General features: G+C 42.5%; 1 protein-coding gene across 1 annotated transcript in view; it reads right to left on the reverse strand.

Annotated features, from left to right (window-relative positions):
- Window positions 19262-23415, reverse strand: part of ADHFE1 (alcohol dehydrogenase, iron containing 1) — a 33467-nt gene continuing 29313 nt past the window's right edge. The window contains exon 14 of the mRNA XM_003125603.4: window positions 19262-19973. Within this exon, the coding sequence (XP_003125651.1) occupies window positions 19890-19973 (84 nt within the window). The 3' untranslated portion in view covers window positions 19262-19889. The remainder of the gene's footprint in view (window positions 19974-23415) is intronic.

The raw sequence follows: 23415 nt of genomic DNA on the forward strand, positions 1-23415 counted from the left end.
ACCCCTAGCCTGGGAACCTCCATATGCCCCGGGTGCGGCCCTAAAAAGATAAAAAGACAAAAAAAAAAAAATTATGCTGGGACCTTAGGTATTAATTGGGATTGTCTTAGGCACACTGGATCATAGCAAGGATTTAGCTTTTACTCTGAGTGGGATGGGGAAGTCATTGATGGGTTTGAGCCAAGCTGTCCTGTGACCTGACTTGAGACCCTCATTCTGGTTACTCTATTGAGAGGCACTGAGGGTGGCAAGGGCAGGAGCAGGGAGAAGAGGGAGGAGGCCATCGAAGTGCTACAGGTGACAGATGACGGAGGCTTGATAGAACGGGTAGTGAGGACTGGTCAAATTCTGGATATAATTTAAAATCAATAGGATCTCTGACCAGTAGGCTGTGGGTGTGAGAGAACGAGAGGAGTTAAGGATGGTACCAGGGGAAGAGTGAAAGAGGAAGCGATTTGCCCAGGGGATAGGGTTGGGGTGTTGTAGGTCAGGCTCCCAGGAAGCTGACGCAAGTGAGATTTGCATGCAGGAAGTTTGCCAGCCAGTGCTCACAGGATCAACACCTGGGGTGGAAGTGAAGGAAGTGAGATGGGACAGAGGAAGTTGCTGAGCTGCCATGTGGTCCCAAGAAGGAACCACCAGAGTTATCCACATTGGGGTAAGGTGATTGGTCAGGCCTCGTAATGGACCTCTGACTTGACTGGCTCTGGCTGGAGACCACCTTGGGAAGGGGTGTGATCTCGGGTGAGGGGTCCTCCTCAGTGGAGGGCAGGCTCGGGGAGGGTGCGAGGGGCAACTCAGCTGTGAGCTGTCAGTCACCAGCACTCGGCAGCTGGAGAAGGAGTATTTTGGTCCTGGAGAATCAGGGTGGCGATTACAGCACACACTGTGGTTCGGGGCTGTTTTGGCCTTTTGAAGTTTGATATTCAAGGGGAGATGTTAAGTGACTCTTGCCCCTTTTCTGCTGACACCAAGAGCCTCTATACTCTCTCATTTCCTTACCGCCCCCCCAGCTCCTGCTGAACCACTGAAGCAGCACCATCCCATAGAATTAAAATGCTGGCCATGTATCTAAATTGTTGTAGGGAGTTCCCTGGTGGCTCAGTTGGTTAGGGATCAGATGTTGCCAGTGCTGTGGCTCCGGTTGCTGCCATGATGTAGGTTCGATCCTTGGCCCTGGAACATCTTCATGCCATGGGTATAGCCAAAACAACAACAAAAATGTTGTAGTACTATAACCTGAGTCTAATCATGAGAAAAACATCAGACAAATCCCAACTGAAGGACATTCTACAAAATACCTGAGCATTACTCCTTAAAAGTGATAAGGTTGACATGGAAGTTCTTGTCGTGGCTCAGTGGTTAACAAATCCGACTAGGAACCATGAGGTTGTATGTTCGATCCCTGGCCTTGTTCAGGGGATTAAAGATCCGGCGTTGTCTTGAGCTATGGTGTAGGTCTTAGACACAGCTCGGTTCTGGTGTTGCTGTGGCTCTGGTGTAGACCAGTGGCTACAGCTCCAATTAGACCCCTAGCCTGGGAACCTCCATAAACTGGGGGAGCAGCCCTAGAAAAGGCAAAAAAACAAACAACAAAAAAAGAGTCATCAAAAGCAAAGGAAGTCTGAGAAACTCAAAGCTAAGAGGATCTTAAGAGGATACGGTGACTAAATATAATGTGATACCTTGGATGGTCTCCTAGAACAGAACAACACTAGGTAAAAATTAAGGAAATCTTAATAAAGTATGGATGTTAGTCAATAACAGTGTATCAGTAGTGCTTCATTAATTGTAGAAATTTATTAATATAAGATGTTAATAATAGAAACTGGGTATAGAGCATGTAAGAACCCTTTATACTATCTTCACAATTTTTCTGTAAATCTAAGACTGTGCTAAACAATAAAGCTCATTTTAAGTTTAAAAAAAAATGTTGTAGTAGTCACACTTAAAAAGTTCAAAGAAATAAGTGAAATTAACTTTTAATAATACATTTTATTTAACCTAATAGATCTAAAAATATATATTAATAGATAAATAATATAAAAATCATCATGAGATACTGGCTTTTTTAAATGCCAAGTCTTCAAAATCTGGTGTTTCTGGTTACAGTACAGCACATTTCAATTTGGACTAGTCACATTTCAAGGGTTCAGTGGCCACCGTAACAGACAGTGCAGTTCTAGAGGTTCTCCAGCTGTCGGACCCCTCCACTGACTCTTGGACTTGGCACTTGACATTCTCAGTTTCAGCATCACTTCTGCTGGAACATTCCCAAGGCAGGTCAGGCGCCTGAACTCCTGTGTAACACTACACTGAGTAGTGGTGTTTGTTTATCTGCCTGCCTGCCCCCCAAAGGCCCTGTGCCCTGTTCAGTCTGGTAGCCCCAGAGCCCAGCATAGGATAGGGCATAGAGTAGGTACTCAATGATTTTATCTTCAGAAAATTAGAGCAACATTCTCTTTGTCTATGATTCAGGGCTGAGGAGGCTGATAAGTGCATGGATTTTTCTCTTTATCCCCTTCAGGTCTTCCAACAATATCAGGATTATTAGAGACATCCCTAGAGCTCCCTCGGAGGAATCCAGCTGAACTTGAGGCAGTGTGCCCTGGGTGGCATTAAGAGGATTTAATTAATAGAAATGAACCGAACAGGTCCTTTGCACAAGGCACTGTCACTTTCCTTTGGTAGTTTCCCTTCCTATTGTTCATTCATCTTCTGTTTCTTGGATAACTGCCCTCAAATTAAAGCACCTAAGACTGAACATCATGAAGATGCCACAAAACTCAGCATCAATTGGTAACTCACTGCAGTGGAAAATAAAGAGGGTAGGGGGCCTTGGGGATTCGCAAGTACAGTGGTCTCCCGGCCTTGGGGCTTGGGCTGTGGGAGGTGTGGCCTGGCCTTCTCCCGCTGGATGTGTTGCTTTCCTGTTTGAAGGCGAATTTGCCTTATCAAATACTCCAGCTGTTTTGCGAACATGATTTTTTTTTTCTTTTTCTTCAAGGAAAGGTAAAATTAGGCAAAAATCCTTATGCTAAATGATGGAAGCTTCCATTTTCCAGTTATCTTTTAAGGTTTTTTGTTTGTTTTTTAGGGCCCCACCCATGGCATATGAAGGTTCCCAGGCTATGGCTCCAATCGGAGCTATAGCTGCTGGCCTACACCACAGCCACAGCAACGCAGGATCTGAGCCTCATCTGCGACCTACACCAAGCTCAGGGCAATGCTGGATCCTTAACCCACTGAACGAGGCCAGGGATTGAACCTGCAACCTCATGGTAACTAGTCGGGTTCATTAACCACTGAGCCACTATGGGAACTTCTCCTTAAGTATTTTTTTAATGTTAACTTTTTAACTAATTTTTCTTAACTTTTAACTTTGGAATCATTTAACATTCAATGTTTTAAATAATTTTAAACAAATATAAAAGTGAAGAATATAGTATAATGAATCACTCAGCTTTACCAATGATCAACTCGTGGCCAGTCTTTTTTTTCCTACCTATATCTCCACCCACTCCCCCATCTCATTTTATTTTGAAACCCATTCCAGATAGCATATATTTCATTTGCAAATATTTGAGTGTGCACCTGAATTTTTTTTTTTTTTTTTTTTAGGAAAATGATTTCTGGCTTTCCTTACTACCCCTGGTTTCTGGGGTGAGGTCAGAATTGCAAATCAGGTCTTTAGGCTCAACGTTATGGTACATTCTTGGGTATTTAAACGGCTGTTGAGTTAATGACAAGAGCAACCAGAGTTGCTATTAGCTCTTGATTTATGAAGCCACATGTTCAGCCTGTGTGACGGATGTCATTAACATCGGGCTGTGGCCGGCTCCCTCTGTCTCTGGCCAGCGCTCCCTGGGCCTGAACGCACTCAACAGATGGGGAATTTCATGGCCACAAATGGAATTGTTTATCCTCTCATTGTTCCCTTGTCAGCAATCAAACTAAATCCATTACCCACCAATAAAAAGATCAGCTGGCTGCCAGTTCAGCTGTGGAAGGAGCCGAAGCTGTGCTGAGGAGATTTAGAGTGTTAGAGGGGGATAAAAAAGTAATAAGAAGCCACATAAAAATTAAGACCCAAGAGAAGAGTTTGAGTCTCTCATTCTAAAGCCAAGGGTTTTAAGGGATTTAAAAGAGAAGGCCTAGTAACTCAATCTTTTCTTCAACACAAAATATACTCCAGAGACACTTGATTATAAATATTGTATAGCTTTTATTGTCTGTTGATGGCTTTATTATTTCATTTAAAAAAATCAGAGCACTCAGATTGGGCTTTGAAGAAGAAAGCAATGTCAGATTCATAATGGAAAAGCTGCTAAGATGTTAATAGCGTTACTACCGGTAGGAAGATTTTCTTTTATGTGGCTAAATAGTTGTCTGTTCTTTATAAAGTTGTCTCTCATTGGCTCAGCTGGGGGGGAATTCTCTGTGCATTGACCTCTAAGGGAAGGTTCTTAAGTTCTGTGGACCCCCCAAGCCGCCCTCCCAACATTCTCAATGGACCAGGACTTTAATAAGTGGATCCCAGAACACTTTGTGCTTTATGTCAGGTTATTTTTATATCAGGATATATTAGGCAAAGATGTCAGTTCCAGCACTCATTGGTTATAGGTAAGGATCTGGGGCTTATGGGAGCTTTGCATTAATTCACTTGAAAAGTTGGAGAATTTGGGGCAGATGAGCATTTCATTCTCTCCTTTTCATTCTATTGTGCAAATACTGATTGGAAACTTACTGCAGTACCTGCATACTATTATGCTGGGCACTAAGGATCTAGAGATGATTAGGACATGGTGTTACCCTCTGTTACCAGATTAGATGGGGAGATGATTGTGCACAGACTACGATGATTTTGTAGCGTAGTAGAGGCACACAGAAGCTGTTATGGGACTTCAGAGGAGACTTCAGATGAAGGTTCTTTGCTGCCGGAGTAAGAAGTGTGTGTCTACAGTGAAGGGTCCATGTTGGGACAGGAGCCTGGGCAGGGAGGCAGCGGCAAGGTCAAGATAGTCCTGCCTGTCTGCTAGGGGGTGTGTACCTCCTCTTAAAGACCAGGGGAAGACACTGAAAATTTTTAATTAAGGGAAAGCAATGGTCAGACAATCCGTATTTTGTCAAAACCCTCCTGGGGGCAAGATGGAGAACAGAGTGCAGAGGGTTAAGGAGTGGAGGCAGGAAAACCATCAAGAAGGTGACTATAGTGATCCAGGCGAGAGACGGTGGGCTCGAACCAATGAGTGTGTGTGTGTGTGTGTGTGTGTCTGTGTTTGGAGTGAAGGGGAAGCTGTAATAACTCATAAATTTGTTGAAATGACAACGCTGTAAAATACATAAAGTGTTTAGACTAGGTCTTGTTGCCCAATATATTCTCAATGTTAACTAGTATTTCTCTTTTTTCCTCTTTGGGAATGAATAATTCCCAATGATCATGGCCTATCTTGGAGGAAAAACAGGAATAAGAGTGGAAGAAGAGGGATAATTAGGGGCTGCAAGGGGAGAGAGAACAAGGTAGGGAGGGGAGAGCATCCCCCACAATGTCTCCTGGAGTCACTGTCCTGCAGGAACCCTCATCTTCGGTGAGATTCTGAAGGAGGAGCAGTGAGCTTGGTGTTGGTGGTCTTGTGAGATGGCGGGAGTTTGGGGGACACTGAGGTCAAAGTTACGTGGACGGCAGAGCCTGCCTTGGGCAGCAGTTGTGGCTGAGCCTGACTATTCCGTGGAGGTGTGTGTGTGAAGAATTTGCTCCTCTTTCTGGATGACCAGCTCCTGCCACTTTTGGGTTCTGATATTCCATGATGTTTCAGTCTCTTTCTTATAGTTGATAGTTTTCAGTGATTGGTACCCAGCATAATTTTGCAAACTGACCAGGCTGGCTAGAGGCAGGTAGAAATTTAGGTTTAAGGAACTCTTTCTACTGCTAGAGGTGAAAAGTACTTTCGACTAGAAATAACTACCTTCTCTATCAAATATGACCACTGTTAGATCTGTCAAGAAACCAGAATGATGGCTTTCTTCCTTCCTTCCTTTCCCCCTCCCTCCCATCCTTCCTTCCTTCCCTCCCTCCTTTTCTCCTTTTCTTTCTTCCTTTTGTCCATTCAGTCAACAAATATTATTAAGCTCCTTTAACATTGTCAAGATATCTCACAACTGAGGCTATGGCTTCTTCAGGAGCCAAGCTTCAAATATGCTGATCTGTTTCCCCTGCCCTACTGTGAGTTCCTTTAGGGGAGGATTGTCTTGCATCCAGCTTCGTATCCCCCAAACCTGCAACAGGAGGTGGCCCCGGTGGTTTTCAAAAGCAAAATCTATGTCTGCATCCAAATCACTTGCTGCTAGTTCCTGACAGTGTGACCTTGGTCAGTTACACAGCCTCTCTAAGGCTTGGTATTCATCATCTGTAAGCTGGAGATGATGGTAGTATCTGCCTCGTCAGGCTTTTCTGAGCATTAAATGGCATAATGCATGTAAAGCACTTATAGTGCCTGGCACATTATCAATATTAGGTTTACGGTAAATGTTAGTCTGACTCTAATTTGCATGTAAATTGGGCAAGTTAATTTACCTCTTGGAGTCTATTTTTAAAAAGTTTATCTGATAAATGGAAATTATAGTAACTGCATGGGTGCTTTAACAGAAATATAATGGAAATTGAAAAGATTGATTTATCCTTTGATATAAAAATCATCTAACTCCAGTAAATTATCTAAGTATAAATATCAGGGAGTAAGAAAACTACTATGTTATTATAATGTTTTATCTTTTTTTTTTAATTTTTTTATTTTCCCACTGTACAGCAAGGGGATCAGGTTATCCTTACATGTATACATTACAATTACATTTTTTTCCCCCACCCTTTGTTCTGTTGCAACATGAGTATCTAGACAAAGTTCTCAATGCTATTCAGCAGGATCTCCTTGTAAATCTATTCTAAATTGTGTCTGATAAGCCCAAGCTCGCGATCCCTCCCACTCCCTCCCCCTCCCATCAGGCAGCCACAAGTCTCTTCTCCAAGTCCAGGATTTTCTTTTCTGAGGAGATGTTCATTTGTGCTGGATATTAGATTCCCATTATAAGTGATATCATATGGTATTTGTCTTTGTCTTTCTGGCTCATTTGTGGCTCACGACATAACTACTCGGCGTTGCTTCTACAGTGGCTGTGGCTCGACCCCTGGCCTGGGAACTTCCATATTATAATGTTTTAAAAAGACAACATACTTGACAAAGAGCATCTACAAAAATGCTACAGCTAACATCACAGTTAATATGGAGGACTGAATGCTTTCTCTGTAAGATCAGGAACAAGGCAAAGATGTCTGTTCTCACCACTCTTATTTAACATAGAATTTCTAGCAATGCAGTAAAGCAAGAAAGTGAAATAAAAGCTACACTTGTTGGAAATGAAGACATAAAACTGTCCCTCTTTACAGATGACACAATTGTCTACATAGAAAAATCCCAAGGAATCTGCAAAAAAACTTAGACATTTAATAAGTGAGTTCAGCAAGATCACAGGATATAAGATAAACATGCCCAAATCAATCACATCTCTGTGTACTCCAGTGAACACGTGGAAACAGAAATTAAAAACGCCAATACAATTGGCGTTCCCATGTGGCGCAGTGGGTTAAGGATCTAGTGTTGCCATGGCTGTGGCACAGGTTGCAACTGCATCATGAGTTTGATCCATGTCCCGGGAACTTCCACATGCCTAAGATGTGGCCAAAACCAAAACTAAACCAAAAAACCCCCAATACCATTTACAGTTGCTTCAAAGAAAATGAAATACTTAGGTATAAATGTAACAAAACATGTTCAGGAACTGTGTCCTGAGAATTACAGTTGTTGATGAAAGAAGTCAAATATTTAAATAAATAGAAAGACCTGTGTTTGTGGAGTGGAAATTCAACATACTAATGATGTCAATTCTCCCCAATTATCAATGGGTTTAATGCAATTCCTGTCAAATCCCAGAAAGATATTTTTGTTGACTGTAGACAAGTTTATTATAAAATTTCTTTCTTTTCTTTTTTTTTTTTAATTTGTTGTTGTTGTTGTTGTTGTTGTTGTTGCTATTTCTTGGGCCGCTCCCGCGGCATATGGAGGTTCCCAGGCTAGGGGTCGAATTGGCGCTGTAGCCACCGGCCTACGCCAGAGCCACAGCAACTCGGGATCCGAGCCGCGTCTGCAACCTACACCACAGCTCACGGCAACGCCGGATGTCAACCCACTGAGCAAGGGCAGGGACCGAACCCGCAACCTCATGGTTCCTAGTCGGATTCGTTAACCACTGCGCCACGACGGGAACTCCAAAATTTCTATTAAAATGTGCAGGACCTAGAAGAGCTACAACAAATTTGGAAAAGAAGAATGAAACAGGAATCATTTTATCTACTACAACAAATTTGGAAAAGAAAAATAAAATAGGAATCATTTTATCCGATGTTAAGTCCTGTTCTATAGCTTCAGTAATTGAAACAGTGTGGTACTGATGAGATACACAGAGCAATGGAACAGGATAGAGAAACCAGAAGTAGACCCACACAAACATGCCCAACTTATTTTTGACTAAGGTAAAAAAAATTCAAAGAGAAAAGATTGCATTTTCAATAACTGGTGCTGGAGCCAGTGAACAGGCATAAGAGGAAAAAAACCCCTCAACTTAAGTATCATATTTTATGCAAAAATTAACTCAATGGATTACAGGTTTAAATACAAAACCAACACTTTTAGGGAGAAACTTAGGATAAAATCTCAGAGGTCTATGCCTAATCAGAGTTCTTATGTTTTACGCAAAAAGCATGAGTGTAAAAGCAAAGAGTGATAAGTTGGACCATCTTAAATTAAAACCTTTTTCTCTGTGAAAAACCCTTAAGAAAATGAAAAGACAAGCAACCAGCTCGGAGAACATATTTGCAAACCACGTATCTGACAAAGGACTTATGTTTATAATATATAAAGAATTTTCAAAACTCAACAGTAAAAAAAAAAAAAATCTAATTAGAAAACAGACAAAAGATTTGAACAGACATTTCACCAAAGAGGATATACAGATGGCAAATCAGTGCGTGAAAAGATGTTCAACATCATTAGCCATTAGAGAAATGCAAATTAAAATCACAATGAAAGCTCAACACCAGAATGGCTAAAATAAAAAATAGTGGTAAGACCAAATGATGTTGAGGATGTAGAGAAACTTACACCTTTCTGGTGGGCATGTAAAATGGTGCAGCACCCTTGAAACAGTGTGTCAGTTTTTCACATAATTAACCAAGTCGTATGCTACATGGCACTCTTCAGTATTTATTCCAGAGAAATGAAAACTTTTGTTCATGCAGAAACCTGTACATAATTGTTCATAGCCCTTGATTCACAGTAGCCCCTTGAGCGGTCAAACAAATTGTGGAATCAACCAAAATGTCCTTCTAGTGGTTAAACAAACTGTGGTCTGTCCACAACATGGAATACTGTTCAGTAATAAAAAGAAAGGAACTACTGGTACCCAGCACAACCTGGATGAATCTTTAGAGAGTAATGCTGAGTGGGGAAAAGAAACCAAATATCTGAAATGTTTCTAGCTTGAGTTGTACAAAATTATAGATATGGGGAATAGATTGGCAGTTGTCAGGGCCTGAGGAGGGAGGAAGGGAGGTGGTTATGTCTCTAAAAGGGTACCCAGGGCATCCTTGTGATGGAGATGCTCTGTATCTAGGCTGTGATGGGGATCACATAATCTGCATATGTGGTAATGTTTCATAGAACTCAGTGCACACACACAAGTGCATGTAAAGATGGTGAAATCTGAGTAAGGTGGATGGATTGTCAGTTTCCTGGTTGTGCTGTTACATTATACTTGTGCAAGACTACGTTAGTATTGGGGGAAATTGGGTGAAAAGCATATGGGATCTTTATGTGTTGCTTCTTTCAACTGCATGTGAATCTATAGTTATTTCAAAATGAAAATTTAAAGGAAGATTCAGAGACAGGTGAAAGAAATAGCTTATTTATTATAATCTTTTTCTTTATTCTATAATTGCTATTAGTCACTACTTAACTTCTTGTCTGGGTAATTAATCTCCAACACAGATCTGTCTCTGGCACCCTAGCTCATCCCTAAGGATTTTTTATTTTCTGCGACCTACACCACAGCTCAAGGCGGTGCCAGATCCTTAACCCACTGGGAGAGGCCAGGGATCTAACCTGAGTCCTCATGGTTACTAGTCAGATTTGTTTCCACTGAGCCACAACAGGAACTCCTGTAATGGTTTTTTAAAGCACCTTCTGGGTATGTTCCAGGTTCCATCAGGCACCAGGCTTGGCCTGTGTTGAATTCTCTAGCCCTAGCCTACCACCTCACGACTTATACGTAGCTCTCCAGCAATCCCCAACTGTTGAAAACTGTCTGCCTGCCCAGTGCTTTTACTTTGTGCAGTAGTCCATGCTGACTGTACTTCCCGGAGCATCTGCCCAATGTCCTACCTCCCACTTAACTGCTTTCCTTCAAAGTTCTGCCCAGGAGTCATCTCCTTCATGAAACCGTCCCTGACGTGGTTTTTATTACTATGATGCTGCATTGTCTTAAAATGATAACTTAACACTCCTTAACTTGGACCTGGTTCTTGATTTGGTGTTGCCGTCTGGCAAAACCATCTGCACGGCGAAAGTCTTGACATGCAGAAATAATTTTAAAACAATCTGTATCATTCTTACCATCTCTTAAGAAGCTCCCGAGGGAGTTCTAGTCATAACACCGAGCTAACTTTAAAAACCAAACCAAACCCCCCTTCCCTGTGTATCTTTCAGTCCCCTGCTTATTATCAGCTGCCCCTAATGTCTGCTTCTCTCCTCACCTCCCTCAAGACTCTTTAAAAAGCTTGGGACCTCAAGGCTTTTCTTTCTTGCCTTTCCATTTACAGCTTTCTTTCCTGCCAGTGGCTCTTAGCCCTTTCTCGGGTAAATCCTTCAGGGCTGCCCCTCCTTTGCCAGCAAACCCTATTTGATAGGGTTACCAAAACACCATAAACTGGGGGGCTTAAGCAACAGGAATTTATTTTCTCACATCTCTGGAGGTTGGAAGTCCAAGATCAAAGCGTTGGCAGGTTTGGTTTCTCCTGAGGCCTCTCTCTTTGGCCTGCAGATGGCACCTTCTCGCTCTGTTTTCACAGGGTCTTTCCTCTGTGTGTGCATCCCTGGTGTTTCTTTTGTGTCCACATTTCCTCTTCTTATAAGGACACCAGTCAGGTTGGATCAGGGCCTACCCATTTGACCTCATTTAACCTTATACCTCTTTATATGCCCCAGGTCCACATACAGTCACATGTGAGCTACTGGGCTTGGGGCTTTAACACTCGATTCGGGGGACACAACAGTTCAGTCTGTCATGCTGGGTATCCTGGCTCCACCTAAAGAAGGCTGGGGGCCCCAGCTAGCAAAGCCACAATTCCACGTGTGGGCCAGGATGGGGAGAGCTCAGTCCTGGTGTTTCTGCTCACATGTAAACTTTCTGTGTTTGGGCCCCTCGAGGGGGAGGCTGGCTGTCTCCCATCACAGTGTGGGGGTGTCACAGGCGTTCAGGAAAGTTGGAGAGCTGCTCCATCTCTCCCCTCCACAAGCAGGGAGTGTCCTTTCCTTTGCACTCAGTTGCAACTTTTAAGTCCATACTCCTAAATCTATAGACTTTGGTGGTTTGGTAGCCTGACAGGGGACCAGCCCTCCCGAAAAAGCATCCAGAACCCTTGCTCATGGGCGTGGCATATATAGTTCAAGCTCAAGATCAGGAGGAAGAGCTAGAGCAGAGAAGCCTGGGGGTTCTCTGAGTGAGCGGTGGGACACCTGGGTTGTCTTTTTCTAACTGGATATGAGCAGCCTTCTTTCTCTTTGTCCCTTGAAACACAGCATGTTTTAGTCTAATTCAGGTCCAGTGATTCCTTGCCAGTAAGTACATGCTCAGCTAGATAATGTATTTACTCCTTCTCGATGCACTCTCAGTAAAATGGAAACTTTCCCAACATAGCTGGAACCTAGTGAGGAGAATTTTTGTTTTCTTTTTTAAATGGAGATAAGATTGAGTGGTCTTCCCAGTCTGTTAACCTCATAGCTGGGAGTTGTATATTCTTTATAGAAATTATACTGAAATGAAACTTGGTGCTCTGGTACTTAGTGTATTTTTTAATACACATTATAGTTGCAGCCAATACAGTGGCTTTCCTCGGTGCCACTGTCACTAGTGAATGTCTCCTTTTGCTTGGGCTTTGATGGGCAGAACCTCCCCATGTGTGAGAAAACCCTCAGCCTGAAAAGAAAGTGGGGATGGGGGAGGCAGGGGCTGCAAGGTGGGGCTGTCACGATGGGGGAGAAGCAGGACAGCGCGGGGGAGCTGGGGGCTCCTGGTCTGGAGCTGAGGTCTGTCCTGTGTCCTGTGGTCCGTATCCTGGTGCTGTCCTGACCCTCGTGGACTCTGGCTCCACACTGGGTAGAACTATGTCCAGCTGAAATCCTCTGAATTTGAAAAATGAGAAAATCGCAACCCACTGGTTCATTGGTTCTGTGAACTGAAGTTTGGCACTGCCATCAGCCTCTACATGGAGTAAAGCATGAGCCCCTGCAGCTGCCCACCCGCAGCCCTACCTGCGTGGAGTTGGGGTGGAGACCAGGAGGGGGAGGCACTCTGTGCTCTGGGAAAACTGGAAGAACGGGCCTTCAGATAGTTATTTTTAGGGGAAGAATTTATGAGCCCCATTCTTGCATTGCCTCATATCTAGAAAAAAACACTAAAATCCGTCCATGATGACTGATGTCTGTAACTAGTAGTCACCTTCACGGGACCAGCAGCAAACCTCTTGTAAACCATGGGCCTGGCTGCAGGCCCCTCCCCCTTCCCCTGTAGGACTTAGGTCTTGATGGTCCCCTTTTCCTCTTTGGGCTCTGATGTACTGGTAGCTCTGCAATACTGCCTCCTGGGCTGTAGTTAGTGGGCAAAACAAAAGATGTCAAGGTCATCTGTGAGAACAGCCACTCCCAAGGGTGGGCCATGAGCCCCGAGGGAACTCAGGGTAAGGAAGACTGGCCCACAGCTGAGGTGCCTATCAAAGAAATGGTGCCAGTAAGCCCAGACCTTTATGTCTTCCCATAGAAACGGGTCTTCGGTAAATCTGGATATCTGTAAATCTTTGGTTCCTACTACCTTCCCTTTGTTGCAAAAAATCCTATCCTTGCTTCCCCGCTGGCCTCCTTGGAGCAAGCGATTTCTCAGGGCTACCTGAGATGCTGTCTCCTGGGCTTAAGTCCTGATTTCACCCCAAATAAAACTTAACTCTCAATTTTCAGATTGTATTTTTTTAGTTGATGGTTCTTAAGGCTGGAGTAGCAGCATCACCTGGGAATTAGATTTAAATGCAAATTCTCGCTCCCCAGACAGACCTACTGAATCAGAAACTCTGGGGACTGGGCCCAGCAACCCATGTTTTTACCAGGCCTTCCAGAATTTTTTGTGTGCTAAAGGTTGAGATCACTGCTCTGCTTCTGTCTCCACCAGTGCTGAGGGGCCGCCAGACAGGGTCCAAGTGCAGTTTAATTTTCCTAAATGGAACTTACCTGACAGTAGACCCCTGGGTTCCAGCCCAGGTTGACAGAATCTGAATTTCTAGGGATGAGGGAGAAGCCTGGTGATTCTGTCCTTAACTAGCATCCTCTGTATTTTTTGTCCTGAGAGTTTATCGGATGCAGGCTAAGTGTTTGAGAAAGGGAAGAGAGCTCGTAGTGCTGAGCAAAGACTGTATGCCAGGCAGGCACTGCACCAGGCATTTACCCCAGGATTTCCTGCAGATGCGTATAGCGACTCTATAAGGTGAATTTGTGTTCAGAGAATCTAAGGGAATCACCCACGTTACTCAGTCCGGGGCAGGGCTGGCTTCACCCTGAGCGACTTTGTTACCACTAACACCATCTCTGTGGCCCTGAGCTCCACCAGCTCGACTCCCCTTTGTCATGTTGAAAGCTTTTAGAAGCTTCTTTTTTTCTCTTCCCCTTCTTCCCCTTTTAATGAAATACAGTCCTCTCCCCCAACAAACATGAACATCGTCTCTACCGCATTCATTCAAAGTTCTGTGTTGTACCCAAGTGTCTGCAGTGTTGAAATGTGATTCAAGGAAGTCTCTGATAACAGAAGGCATTCAACAGGCAGTGAACTTGGTGGCCGGGAATATAGGGTCAGGAAAACCTTGGGATTGAGAACTGGCTGTGCCACTTACTAACTGTGTGAAATTGGGCTGCTTGCTTGTTTTTTTTAAACCTAAGTCTTAATTTTCTCACTTGTCCAAAACTGATAATAACAGTGCCTCTCATAGTAGGCAATTCCTTGATAAAGAGCCTGGCACAGGCTGAGGGCTCAGTAATTTACTCAATGAACTCTTATTATTGTCTTTAGTTTATTGCTGTTGCCAGCTATGGAAGATGCCCTAGCAAATAAACCACTGTGTTTCATAAGAATTGATATTTTTATTTATAAAGTGTCCGTAGTTCGGTTAAGAAATACAATTAGGAGTTCCAGGGTGGCTCAGCGGAGACAAATCTGACTAGCATTCACGAATACACAGGTTTGATCCCTGGTCTCACTCAGTGGGTTAAGGATCCGACATTGCCATGAGCTGTGGTGTAGGTCGCAGGTATAGCTCGGATCTGGCATGGCTGTGTCTGTGGTGTAGGCCAGTGGTTACAGCTCTGATTTGACCCCTAGCCTGAGAACCTCCATATGTCGCAGGTATGGCCCTAAAAAGACAAAAAAAAAAAAAAAAAAAAAAAAAGAAAAGAAATACAATCAAATGTCATGTTTTTGTACTCATTTCCCAGTCGATCCCTGCCTGCAGAACACAGTTCTCCTGCCCCCAAGTCCTTCCTCAATGTACTGAGCTGTGTGCTGAGTGTATAATGGGTAAATGAGATGTAAAAAATGAAAGAAAATTAGCCTGTCCTTACTCAGATGGTACTTAGCCTGTTGGTACCCCTTTGACATCTCTTCATTTATGTACACGTTGCTTTACATCCTTTTCTCTTTGCCTGTTTGGGATGAAGCTCACACTGGTCCCCAGTAAGGTTGCCAAGACCATCATGGGACCAGCATGCATACCTGCAAGTCTCGGGGAGGTTTCTGGTCAGAGGGGCAACTTAGATCCATAGAAGGGATATTGGTGGGTGATTCCTTGGTGGTGTTTATCTCCTAATTTTTTCATGCAGCACCCCAGCTGATTCTAAAATACCATTATAGAAAAGGACATTTATATGTTGCTGTCTTTTTTTTTTTTTTTGCCAGTAAAACTGAGGACTGTGAAAGTAGTAACACAGGCCCATAGGCTTAGATGTAAGTGATGCAAAGAAGTAGACTTGGTGATTTACCATTTCACTTAAAAGGCAAACATATAAATTAAAGTAACTTTCACAATTTTGAGAATTTTAATCTGTTCAAATTCTTAAAACTAAGATATATCAACTTAAAAGAAAAACCACAGTTGACTTTTGCAAGTCTGTACAAATAGTCTAGTCTAATTCACCCATGTGAACTTTCATTTCGTCTTCTTGTTCTGTGCTAGTATTTATTTTGAAGAGAACCAAGATTGGAGAAAAGTGGAATCAACATTTAAAACAATAGTGAGGTGTTTATAATCTGATAATATGAGTCAAGAGGCATAAAAATGTCCATATTTTAATATAAAAATTCCATCTGGGAATTAATTAACCCAAGAAGTTAATTTAGAATATGAGAAAAGCCACATGCACATTATTCATTTATTCATTGCTATGGTATTGGTAGGAGTAAAAATTTGGAAGCAATCTTGGTGCCCTATAATAAGAATAAATTATTAAATTCCTAAAAATGTAAAAATAATGGTTCTGAAGATTATGTGGCAACATAGAAAATACTTAAAATGTCATTTCTTAAGGGAAAAAAGCTGGAGATTATACCACTGAAATGAAAAACATGGAAAGGAAATATAGCAAATGATAACAGCTGTGTTTGGGTAATAGCATGATGGTAGTTGTTTCTTTCCTTTTTGCTCATGATTATTTTAATCAGTTTCCAATTTTATAAGTTAGCAAACCAATTAAAAGCACTCAAGCCGATTTTAAAGCCAGAAAGAATGAAATGGAGCTACTTTAAAGTTAGCTGTCCTGCCCATAGTTTCATGAAGGATTTCACATGGGACAAAATTGCAAACGTATTGCAATTTGGGGTGTGTGTGTGCATTTGTTCTGAGAGCTGTTGGGGTGGTTGGAAAGACAGTGGAATAATAGCATGAGAAACTAGACCCTCCCACCCCCAGCTGCCAGTATGTCAACCCAGGGCTTCAAGAACCAATTTCTGCCCATTCAAAGTGTTGCTTGTCCCTGGAGACTGCCTTCTGCAGGCCATTGTAATGGTGATGGCAGGATGCAGCCTGGCCTCCTCAGTAGCTCCCAGAGGATCAGGCATTTGATGGTGGAGCCCAGGCAGCTGCCTCGGCTTGGGGTTACTAGTCATCAGAGACACGCCTGCCTGTGCGGTGCTGACCCGGAGGTGAACAGTCCCCCTTCTCATACCCACTCCCCGGAGGCAACAGTCCCTCACTGGGGTACAGTTTCTAATCCAAACAACCATTAATCTTTCTCAGGGTTAAAAGGCCAGAAAAGCAATTTTTGCTCTCTATTTTGATACTGTACTTGTCTCTATGTTATAAGAGCAGACTTCCCCCATCAACCACTGGAAAACACCCCACAGCTCTGTCCCCAGCTACGAAAACAATGCCAAGCCCAGCACCGCCCTGCCTGTGTCTGGGGAAGGGACAGGAGTACAGCACACAGCTGTTTATTGTGGCACTTGACACAAATCAGAGAAACACGATGAAAGTAACATTATACAAGCTTTTGAATACAATTTTAAAAATTTTAATTTCCTTAGCAAGTAACTTAGTCCATATAAATGGAGCTGTTGACCCCTGAGAACTTTCTGATCTTTTAAGGAAATTGGTAGTTAAATAGGATTTGACCTAGAAAAATGCACTTAATTGCTATATCAGAAACATGAAAGTGTTTGGTTTACAGGAATGGCCATCATCTCCTATCTCATACTCGCTTAATAGCTAGTAAGTCAAGAACACATCTTTTCCATATTCTCAAATTATAAGGACCAGAATGACGGGTATTAGGATGAAAAACACGAAGCCATCCTAAATCTGTTTCTTCATGCCTGACCTTTAAATCCTTCCTCTACAGAGTCATCATCAGTATGAACACCACACACCCTCCTGGTGAGTCACACTCAGACAGCTGGTTGCCGGGAGAAATGGCATCGAACATTTCAGAGCAACAGAGAGTGCATTTTCATATTTCAAATTATTGTATATTAAACTTCCCAAACTCAAAGTCTCACATTAAGGACAATGTAGTACGTGAAATCGAGTCATCGTATTTTCAGGCTTGAGGAGGACTTGGTTGAATAAAGTAAGCTTCAGACTGAGGGGCTGGAGTGGAACCCAGGGCCCTAGACTCTTTACGGGGTCTTACGCTGTTCTAATGAGGCCACATCACCTTGCAAAATACATTACAAGTGGTCTAGAATTTACCTGAACTTTCTTTGGGGGGGGGGCAAGGAGGGTACACATGTATTTTTGCGATTTTGAGACATTCATTAACAGCTTTAAGTTTCCTGAAGGATCTTGGATTGGCAGAGAGCGTAGCTGTTCCCTGTCTTATTCACAAAGCTTCCGCTCTCAGAATCGACGATTCTCCTAAAAAGCTGGAGGGAATTTTAGCTAGATGTAGTCAAGGCAGAGCCGAAATTCTGTCAGGACTGTCTTGTGCTTTCCTTTTGCTCGTGTGGTGTAAAGAATTTGAATGTTCTGTGGGAACTAAAAACTATACCTTAACAATACCATTTTTTTCTTTTTTTTTTAGCGATACCATTTCTAAGTAAAAATGTATATACATATATATAGTCATAATATATATATATGCATGAAAGTTAGTGGGAGAACATTTACTTTAAAATTTTTTAAACAGCGGCTATTTTTTGGATGGTGTGATATGAACAAATATTTCTTGTGTTTCTCTTTGTATTACCAGTTTTTAATTCAGGTACTGAACATATTTTATGTCTGTCATTAGAGAAAACTCTCTATAAACAGTATTTAAATACTGTTTTTAAAATTCCAAGGAAATAAAGATGTTTATTGAGAGAAAGTGTGCCTGGGCAGGTTGTTATTATATACTTCACTTACTTGATTAAAACTATAGCCCAGTTTAAAATATGAATAAATCTGTGAGTACCCCGAGATCTAGACTGCCAAGGCTCCAGCAGGCCAACCTCAGTGCTCTCCCCATTGTGAGGAAAAACGAACCTGGACGTTTATGCAGGCTGGGAATAACAGGAGGCAGATGATCCGGCTACTTAGATTTGACTTGCATCCTAAAGTCTGTAAACTGCGCAATGGCTTGCTTTTGAATTAATTTATGCTGAGCACCAGAGCCATTTTCCAAAGAGGGAATTATCAGGTAGGATGGTTGTGTTTTTCTCACAAGAACAACTAATCCGTCTCTGACATCGTCAGTCACATGTCATCATCAAACATCAGAGGATCCATCTCTGACATATTACCCCTTTGGATTTGTTTTTACCTTTGCAATATTAGTTACTAGCATTTTAATAAAATAAGATGAATCTGACCTAAATTAGCAAAGTGATATTTTTCTTTCTTTTCCCCTTTTAAAATTAGAAAAGGTGGAGTTCCCACTGTGGCACAATGGGATCTGTGTGTCTCTGCAACACCAGGATGAGGGTTCGATCCCTGGCCCAGCATAGTGGGTTAAAGGATCCGGCATTGCCACAGCTGCAGCATTAGGTCACAAACTGCAGCTCGGATCTAATCCTTGGCCCTTTTTGGCGAGGCGGCCAAAAAGGAAAAAAAAAAAAAGAAAATATGTGCTTATTGTAACAAATCCAAATAATACAGATGTTTGTACAATAAAAACTGAGAGTGTAAGGTATAAAGTGAACATTTTCTCTTCTCTTTCCTCCAGATTCCATTTCTTCAGCAATAACTTTTAATATGTTGATGTGTACCTTTTTTTGTATATAGAAATATATTTATATATAATTTAAAAAGTGAAAATCAGACCACACTAATACGTAACTGCCCTGCAAATTAACTCTTTCCCAGTGTAGCAGTTTATCATGGACATGTTTCTAGTAGATTTATTCTCATTTGTTATTAGTAACACAATGCCATTCCATTCTTTAATATTCTATGATTTCTTTATCTGTATACAATTCATGAATACTTAAGTTCATTCACATTTTTTATTATTAGAAAATGTGCTGCCAGAAATGCCCTTGCCATATATCTTTACACACTTGTGCTAGTATTTCTATAGGAAACATTTCTAGACGTGGGATTGATTACTGAGCATAGGATGTATACATTAACAGTTTGGGTGGATACAGAGTTTTTGTCTTTTTGATACATGAAGCAGGGGCAGTCTGCAGGGCTGGGGCAGAAACTTGGATCCCTGGAGCCTGGCCGAGGGTCCAGCATAGAGGGTACTTGTCCCGCCTGTTCTATAGAAGCAGAGGGACTGGGAGCATCAGAGAATCTTCTGCAGGGTAAATTTATATTCTTTTTTTTGTAATTAAAAATTTTTTATTAAAGTGTAGTTGATTATAATGTTGTGCCAATTTCTGCTGCATAGCCAAGTGACTCAGTCATATATACATTCTTTGCAGGATAAATTTATATCACATGCAAGCTGGTAACAGGGAAGTTCTGTGTGGAGGTGTAAAGACAAAGCTCTTGCTAGATCAACTTCTGTTTTCAGAACAGAATTGGCCAAAGGTAATTCTTTCAGTGAAAATTAATACAGTTTCATTGACGCTTCAAACAGGGCAGACAGATCCTCTTCTGACTGAGGGCGTGGTGCAAGCTTGGTGACCCTTTCCTGAAAGTGTAGACAAAAAGAGTTACCTAGGGCTCTGCAAAGACGGTCTGTAAAAGCCCTCCATCCTGGAGTTCCCGTCGTGGCTCAGTGGTTAACGAATCCGACTAGAAACCATGAGGTTGCGGGTTTGATCCCTGGCCTTGCTCAGTGGGTTAAGGATCCAGTGTTGCCGTGAGCTGTGGTGTAGGTCGCAGAAGCGGCTTGGATCCTGCATTGCTGTGGCTCTGGCGTAGGCCAGGGGCTATGGCTCCCATAGACCCCTAGCCTGGGAACCTCCATATGCCGCGGGAGTGGCCCAAGAAATGACAAAAAGACCAAAAAACAAACAAACAAACAAACAAAAAAACAAAACAAAAAACCCTCCAGCCTGAGAAAGAAACTTGATAATAGTCCTGTCTTTAAAAATCACCTTTCTTGTTTGCTTCATCCTGGCTCAGAAGTTTATCAAGTGATGCCTCTTTCCTGTGAAATTTTCAAAAGCCATTAATTATCCTTGCCTTAGGTCTTGAGAATAGCCTTTTGCCCACATGTATAGAACTCAATGAACCTTGGGAAAAACAGCTCCTACAATGACCAAACCATGATGGTCAGCTGCCTCTGCAGTTTCCCCCTGTGTAGAGGGCACTGACCCAGGCACCTGTGCTGCCAAGGACAGCAGAACTGGTGCATCCTTGACTTCACAGACCGTATGTCTTGCAACTTGGACTTCAGGTACATTCAGAAGGACTTCATGGGGACATTAACTTTCAGGCAACAAGTGCCTCTTTAAGAAAAAAATTAAGGTTTTATCTCTACCTTCCCACGTGAATTTAGTGACTTCCTTAATTTCCCCAGTGATTACTAAGTTGAGTCAGCAAAAACACCAAGACATGCTACTGCTCTTGACACTCCCGCCAGTGGCCCCTTAGCCCTCACATTTCCAGGCATAAATGAAATCAAGAAACATGCCAGCGTTTTGGTTCCATGTTTGTGGGTCTCTCGGCCCTTCCTGGCCTGTCTCCCTGTGATGAGCATCGGGTAAGAGCACACTTGGTAGAAGAGGGAAGTTCCCCGAGGCAAAGCTGTGCCCAACGTCCGCCAGAGAGCTTGACACCCGGCAGACAGGTGCCCCACAGTTATTGGTTGGATTCATAAGGCAATGGGAGGGAGACGTGTTGGCATCTCCAGATTCACACATACAAGACGGAACTCTGACTCCCTCCGCCTCCCATTTCCCTCCTCTCAGGAATGACACCCAGTCACTCGGGCAAAAACCCAGGAGTCATCCTGGATTCCTCTTTCCCCTCCCTACAAGGTTAATCTATTGGCAGGTCTGATAGATTACCCCCAAATCCCACCACTTCTTACTTCCAGATCCGCCAGAACCTGTCCTGGTCACCGCTTGCTCCTGTCCTACCACAGAGGTTCCTCAGGTTTCATTTCCACCCCCCAGAAGTAATTCTCCCCACGGCACCAGAGTGATTTTCCACATTGCAAGCCTTGCCTAGGCTCTCTGACAGCGTCCCCCTGCAGTGAGAACCAAACCATGTCTTTGGATCCCCGCCTGACCTGGCCCGCTGCTCATCCCAGCTCTGATTCCTCTGCCACCCACTCATCTCACTTAGGCCCCCTGCCCCTTTGCAGTCCCGTGAAAATGCTCATCTTCATCCTGTCTTAGGCCTTGCTGCTCTGCCTGGGCTGCTTCTCCCAGACCTTTACGTGGCTGCCTCCACCTCCACTCAGAGGCCTTCTCTGACCACACGTGCTGGAGTTCTCGCTGCGCTGTCCGCATGAAATCACCAGCCCATGACCCAGGCTTCCTTCTCACCACTAATCATGATCTGAATGGATTTGGCTTGTTTCTAATTTACGGATTTGTTTACATGTCCATTGTCTTCCTCGCTAAGCTCCATGAGGGAGGGAAGGAAGGAACTTTATTTTCCTCATTGTAGCCCGTACAATTCATGGTATATAGTAAGACTTCGGTAAATATTTGTCAGGTAAAAGGAAGGATGAGAAGAAGGAAGGATGTATAGAAAAATTACCTTTAACTGCACCTAAATGTCAAGACCGAAATATGAGCTAAAACCTTAAAACTCTTAGAAAAAAATGGTAAAATATTCATTACTTTCGGTTTGGAACACCAAAACCCAGGGAGCAAAAAATAAATAAATAAAGAAACTAGACTACATCAAAATTAAAAACTTTTATGCTTCAAGGAATACTATCAAGAGAGTGAAAAGACAACTCACAGAATGGGAGAAATCATATATCTGATAAGGGATTAATATCCAAACTGTAAAAATAATTGCTACAACTAAATAGCAAAAACCCCCAAACAACGCAACTCAAAAACAGGCAGAGGACTTGAATAGATGTTTCTTCAGATATATCAACAGCTCATAAGCACAGGAAAAGATGTTCAGTGTCATTAGTCATTAGGAAAATGCACGTTTAAACCACGAGTTACATCTTCACCCCTATTAGGCTGGCAGTCAAAAAAATGAAAAATAGCAAATTTTGGTGAAGATGTGGAGAAATAGGAACCCGCATGCACGGTTGGTGGGAATGTAAAATGATGTAGCTACTATGGAATATAGTCTGGCAGTTTGTCAAAAAGTTAAACATAGAATTACCCTGTGATCCAACAATTTTATTCCTAGGTATATGCCTAGATGAGTTGAAAGCAAGGACTAAACAGATATTTGTACACTGATATTCATAGCAGCACTCTTCACGATAGCCAAAGGGTGGAAACAACCCAAGTGTCCATCTGCAGATGAATGGATAAACAAAATGTGCCGTGTCTACACGATGAAATGTTATTCAGCCATAATAAGGACGGAAATTCAGACATGCTGAAAACATTATGTTAAGTGAAGACATTATGTGGACACAAAAGGACAAGTAGCATATGATTCTACTTATGTGAATTACCTAGAATAGGCAAATTCATAGTGACAGAAAGTACAATAGAGGTTCCCAGAGTCTGGGGGAAGGGGAGAGTGGGGAGTTATTATTTATCATTCATCAGTACAGCAGAGCTTCTGGAAATGGATAGTGATGATGGTTGTACAACATTGTAAATGTCCTCAATGGCACTGAGCGGTACACTTAAAAAGGCTTAAAATAGTAAATTTTATGTCAGGTATGTTTGACCACAATTTTGAAAAAAAGAATGAACTGAATCACTCTGTTGTACAGCAGAAATTGTCACAACATTGTAAATCAACTACACTTCAATAAAACCTAAAAAGAAAAAAAAAAAAGAATGTATGGATAGATGGGAGAAGGATGGGGGATAATGCTGAAGAGTATATTTGAAGCCAAGGTAAAATTTCCTTTCCCAGCACGTCTTTTAGAGACCCCAGCGAATTCTGAAACTCCATGACAAGGCAGACACTTGTTCTCAGTGATTTACAGATATGTTTGTGGTGGGTCCAGAACTGAAGTTCAGTATTTG

The sequence above is a fragment of the Sus scrofa genome, chromosome 4 (genome assembly GCF_000003025.6).
Source record: "Sus scrofa isolate TJ Tabasco breed Duroc chromosome 4, Sscrofa11.1, whole genome shotgun sequence".
NCBI lineage: Eukaryota > Metazoa > Chordata > Mammalia > Artiodactyla > Suidae > Sus > Sus scrofa.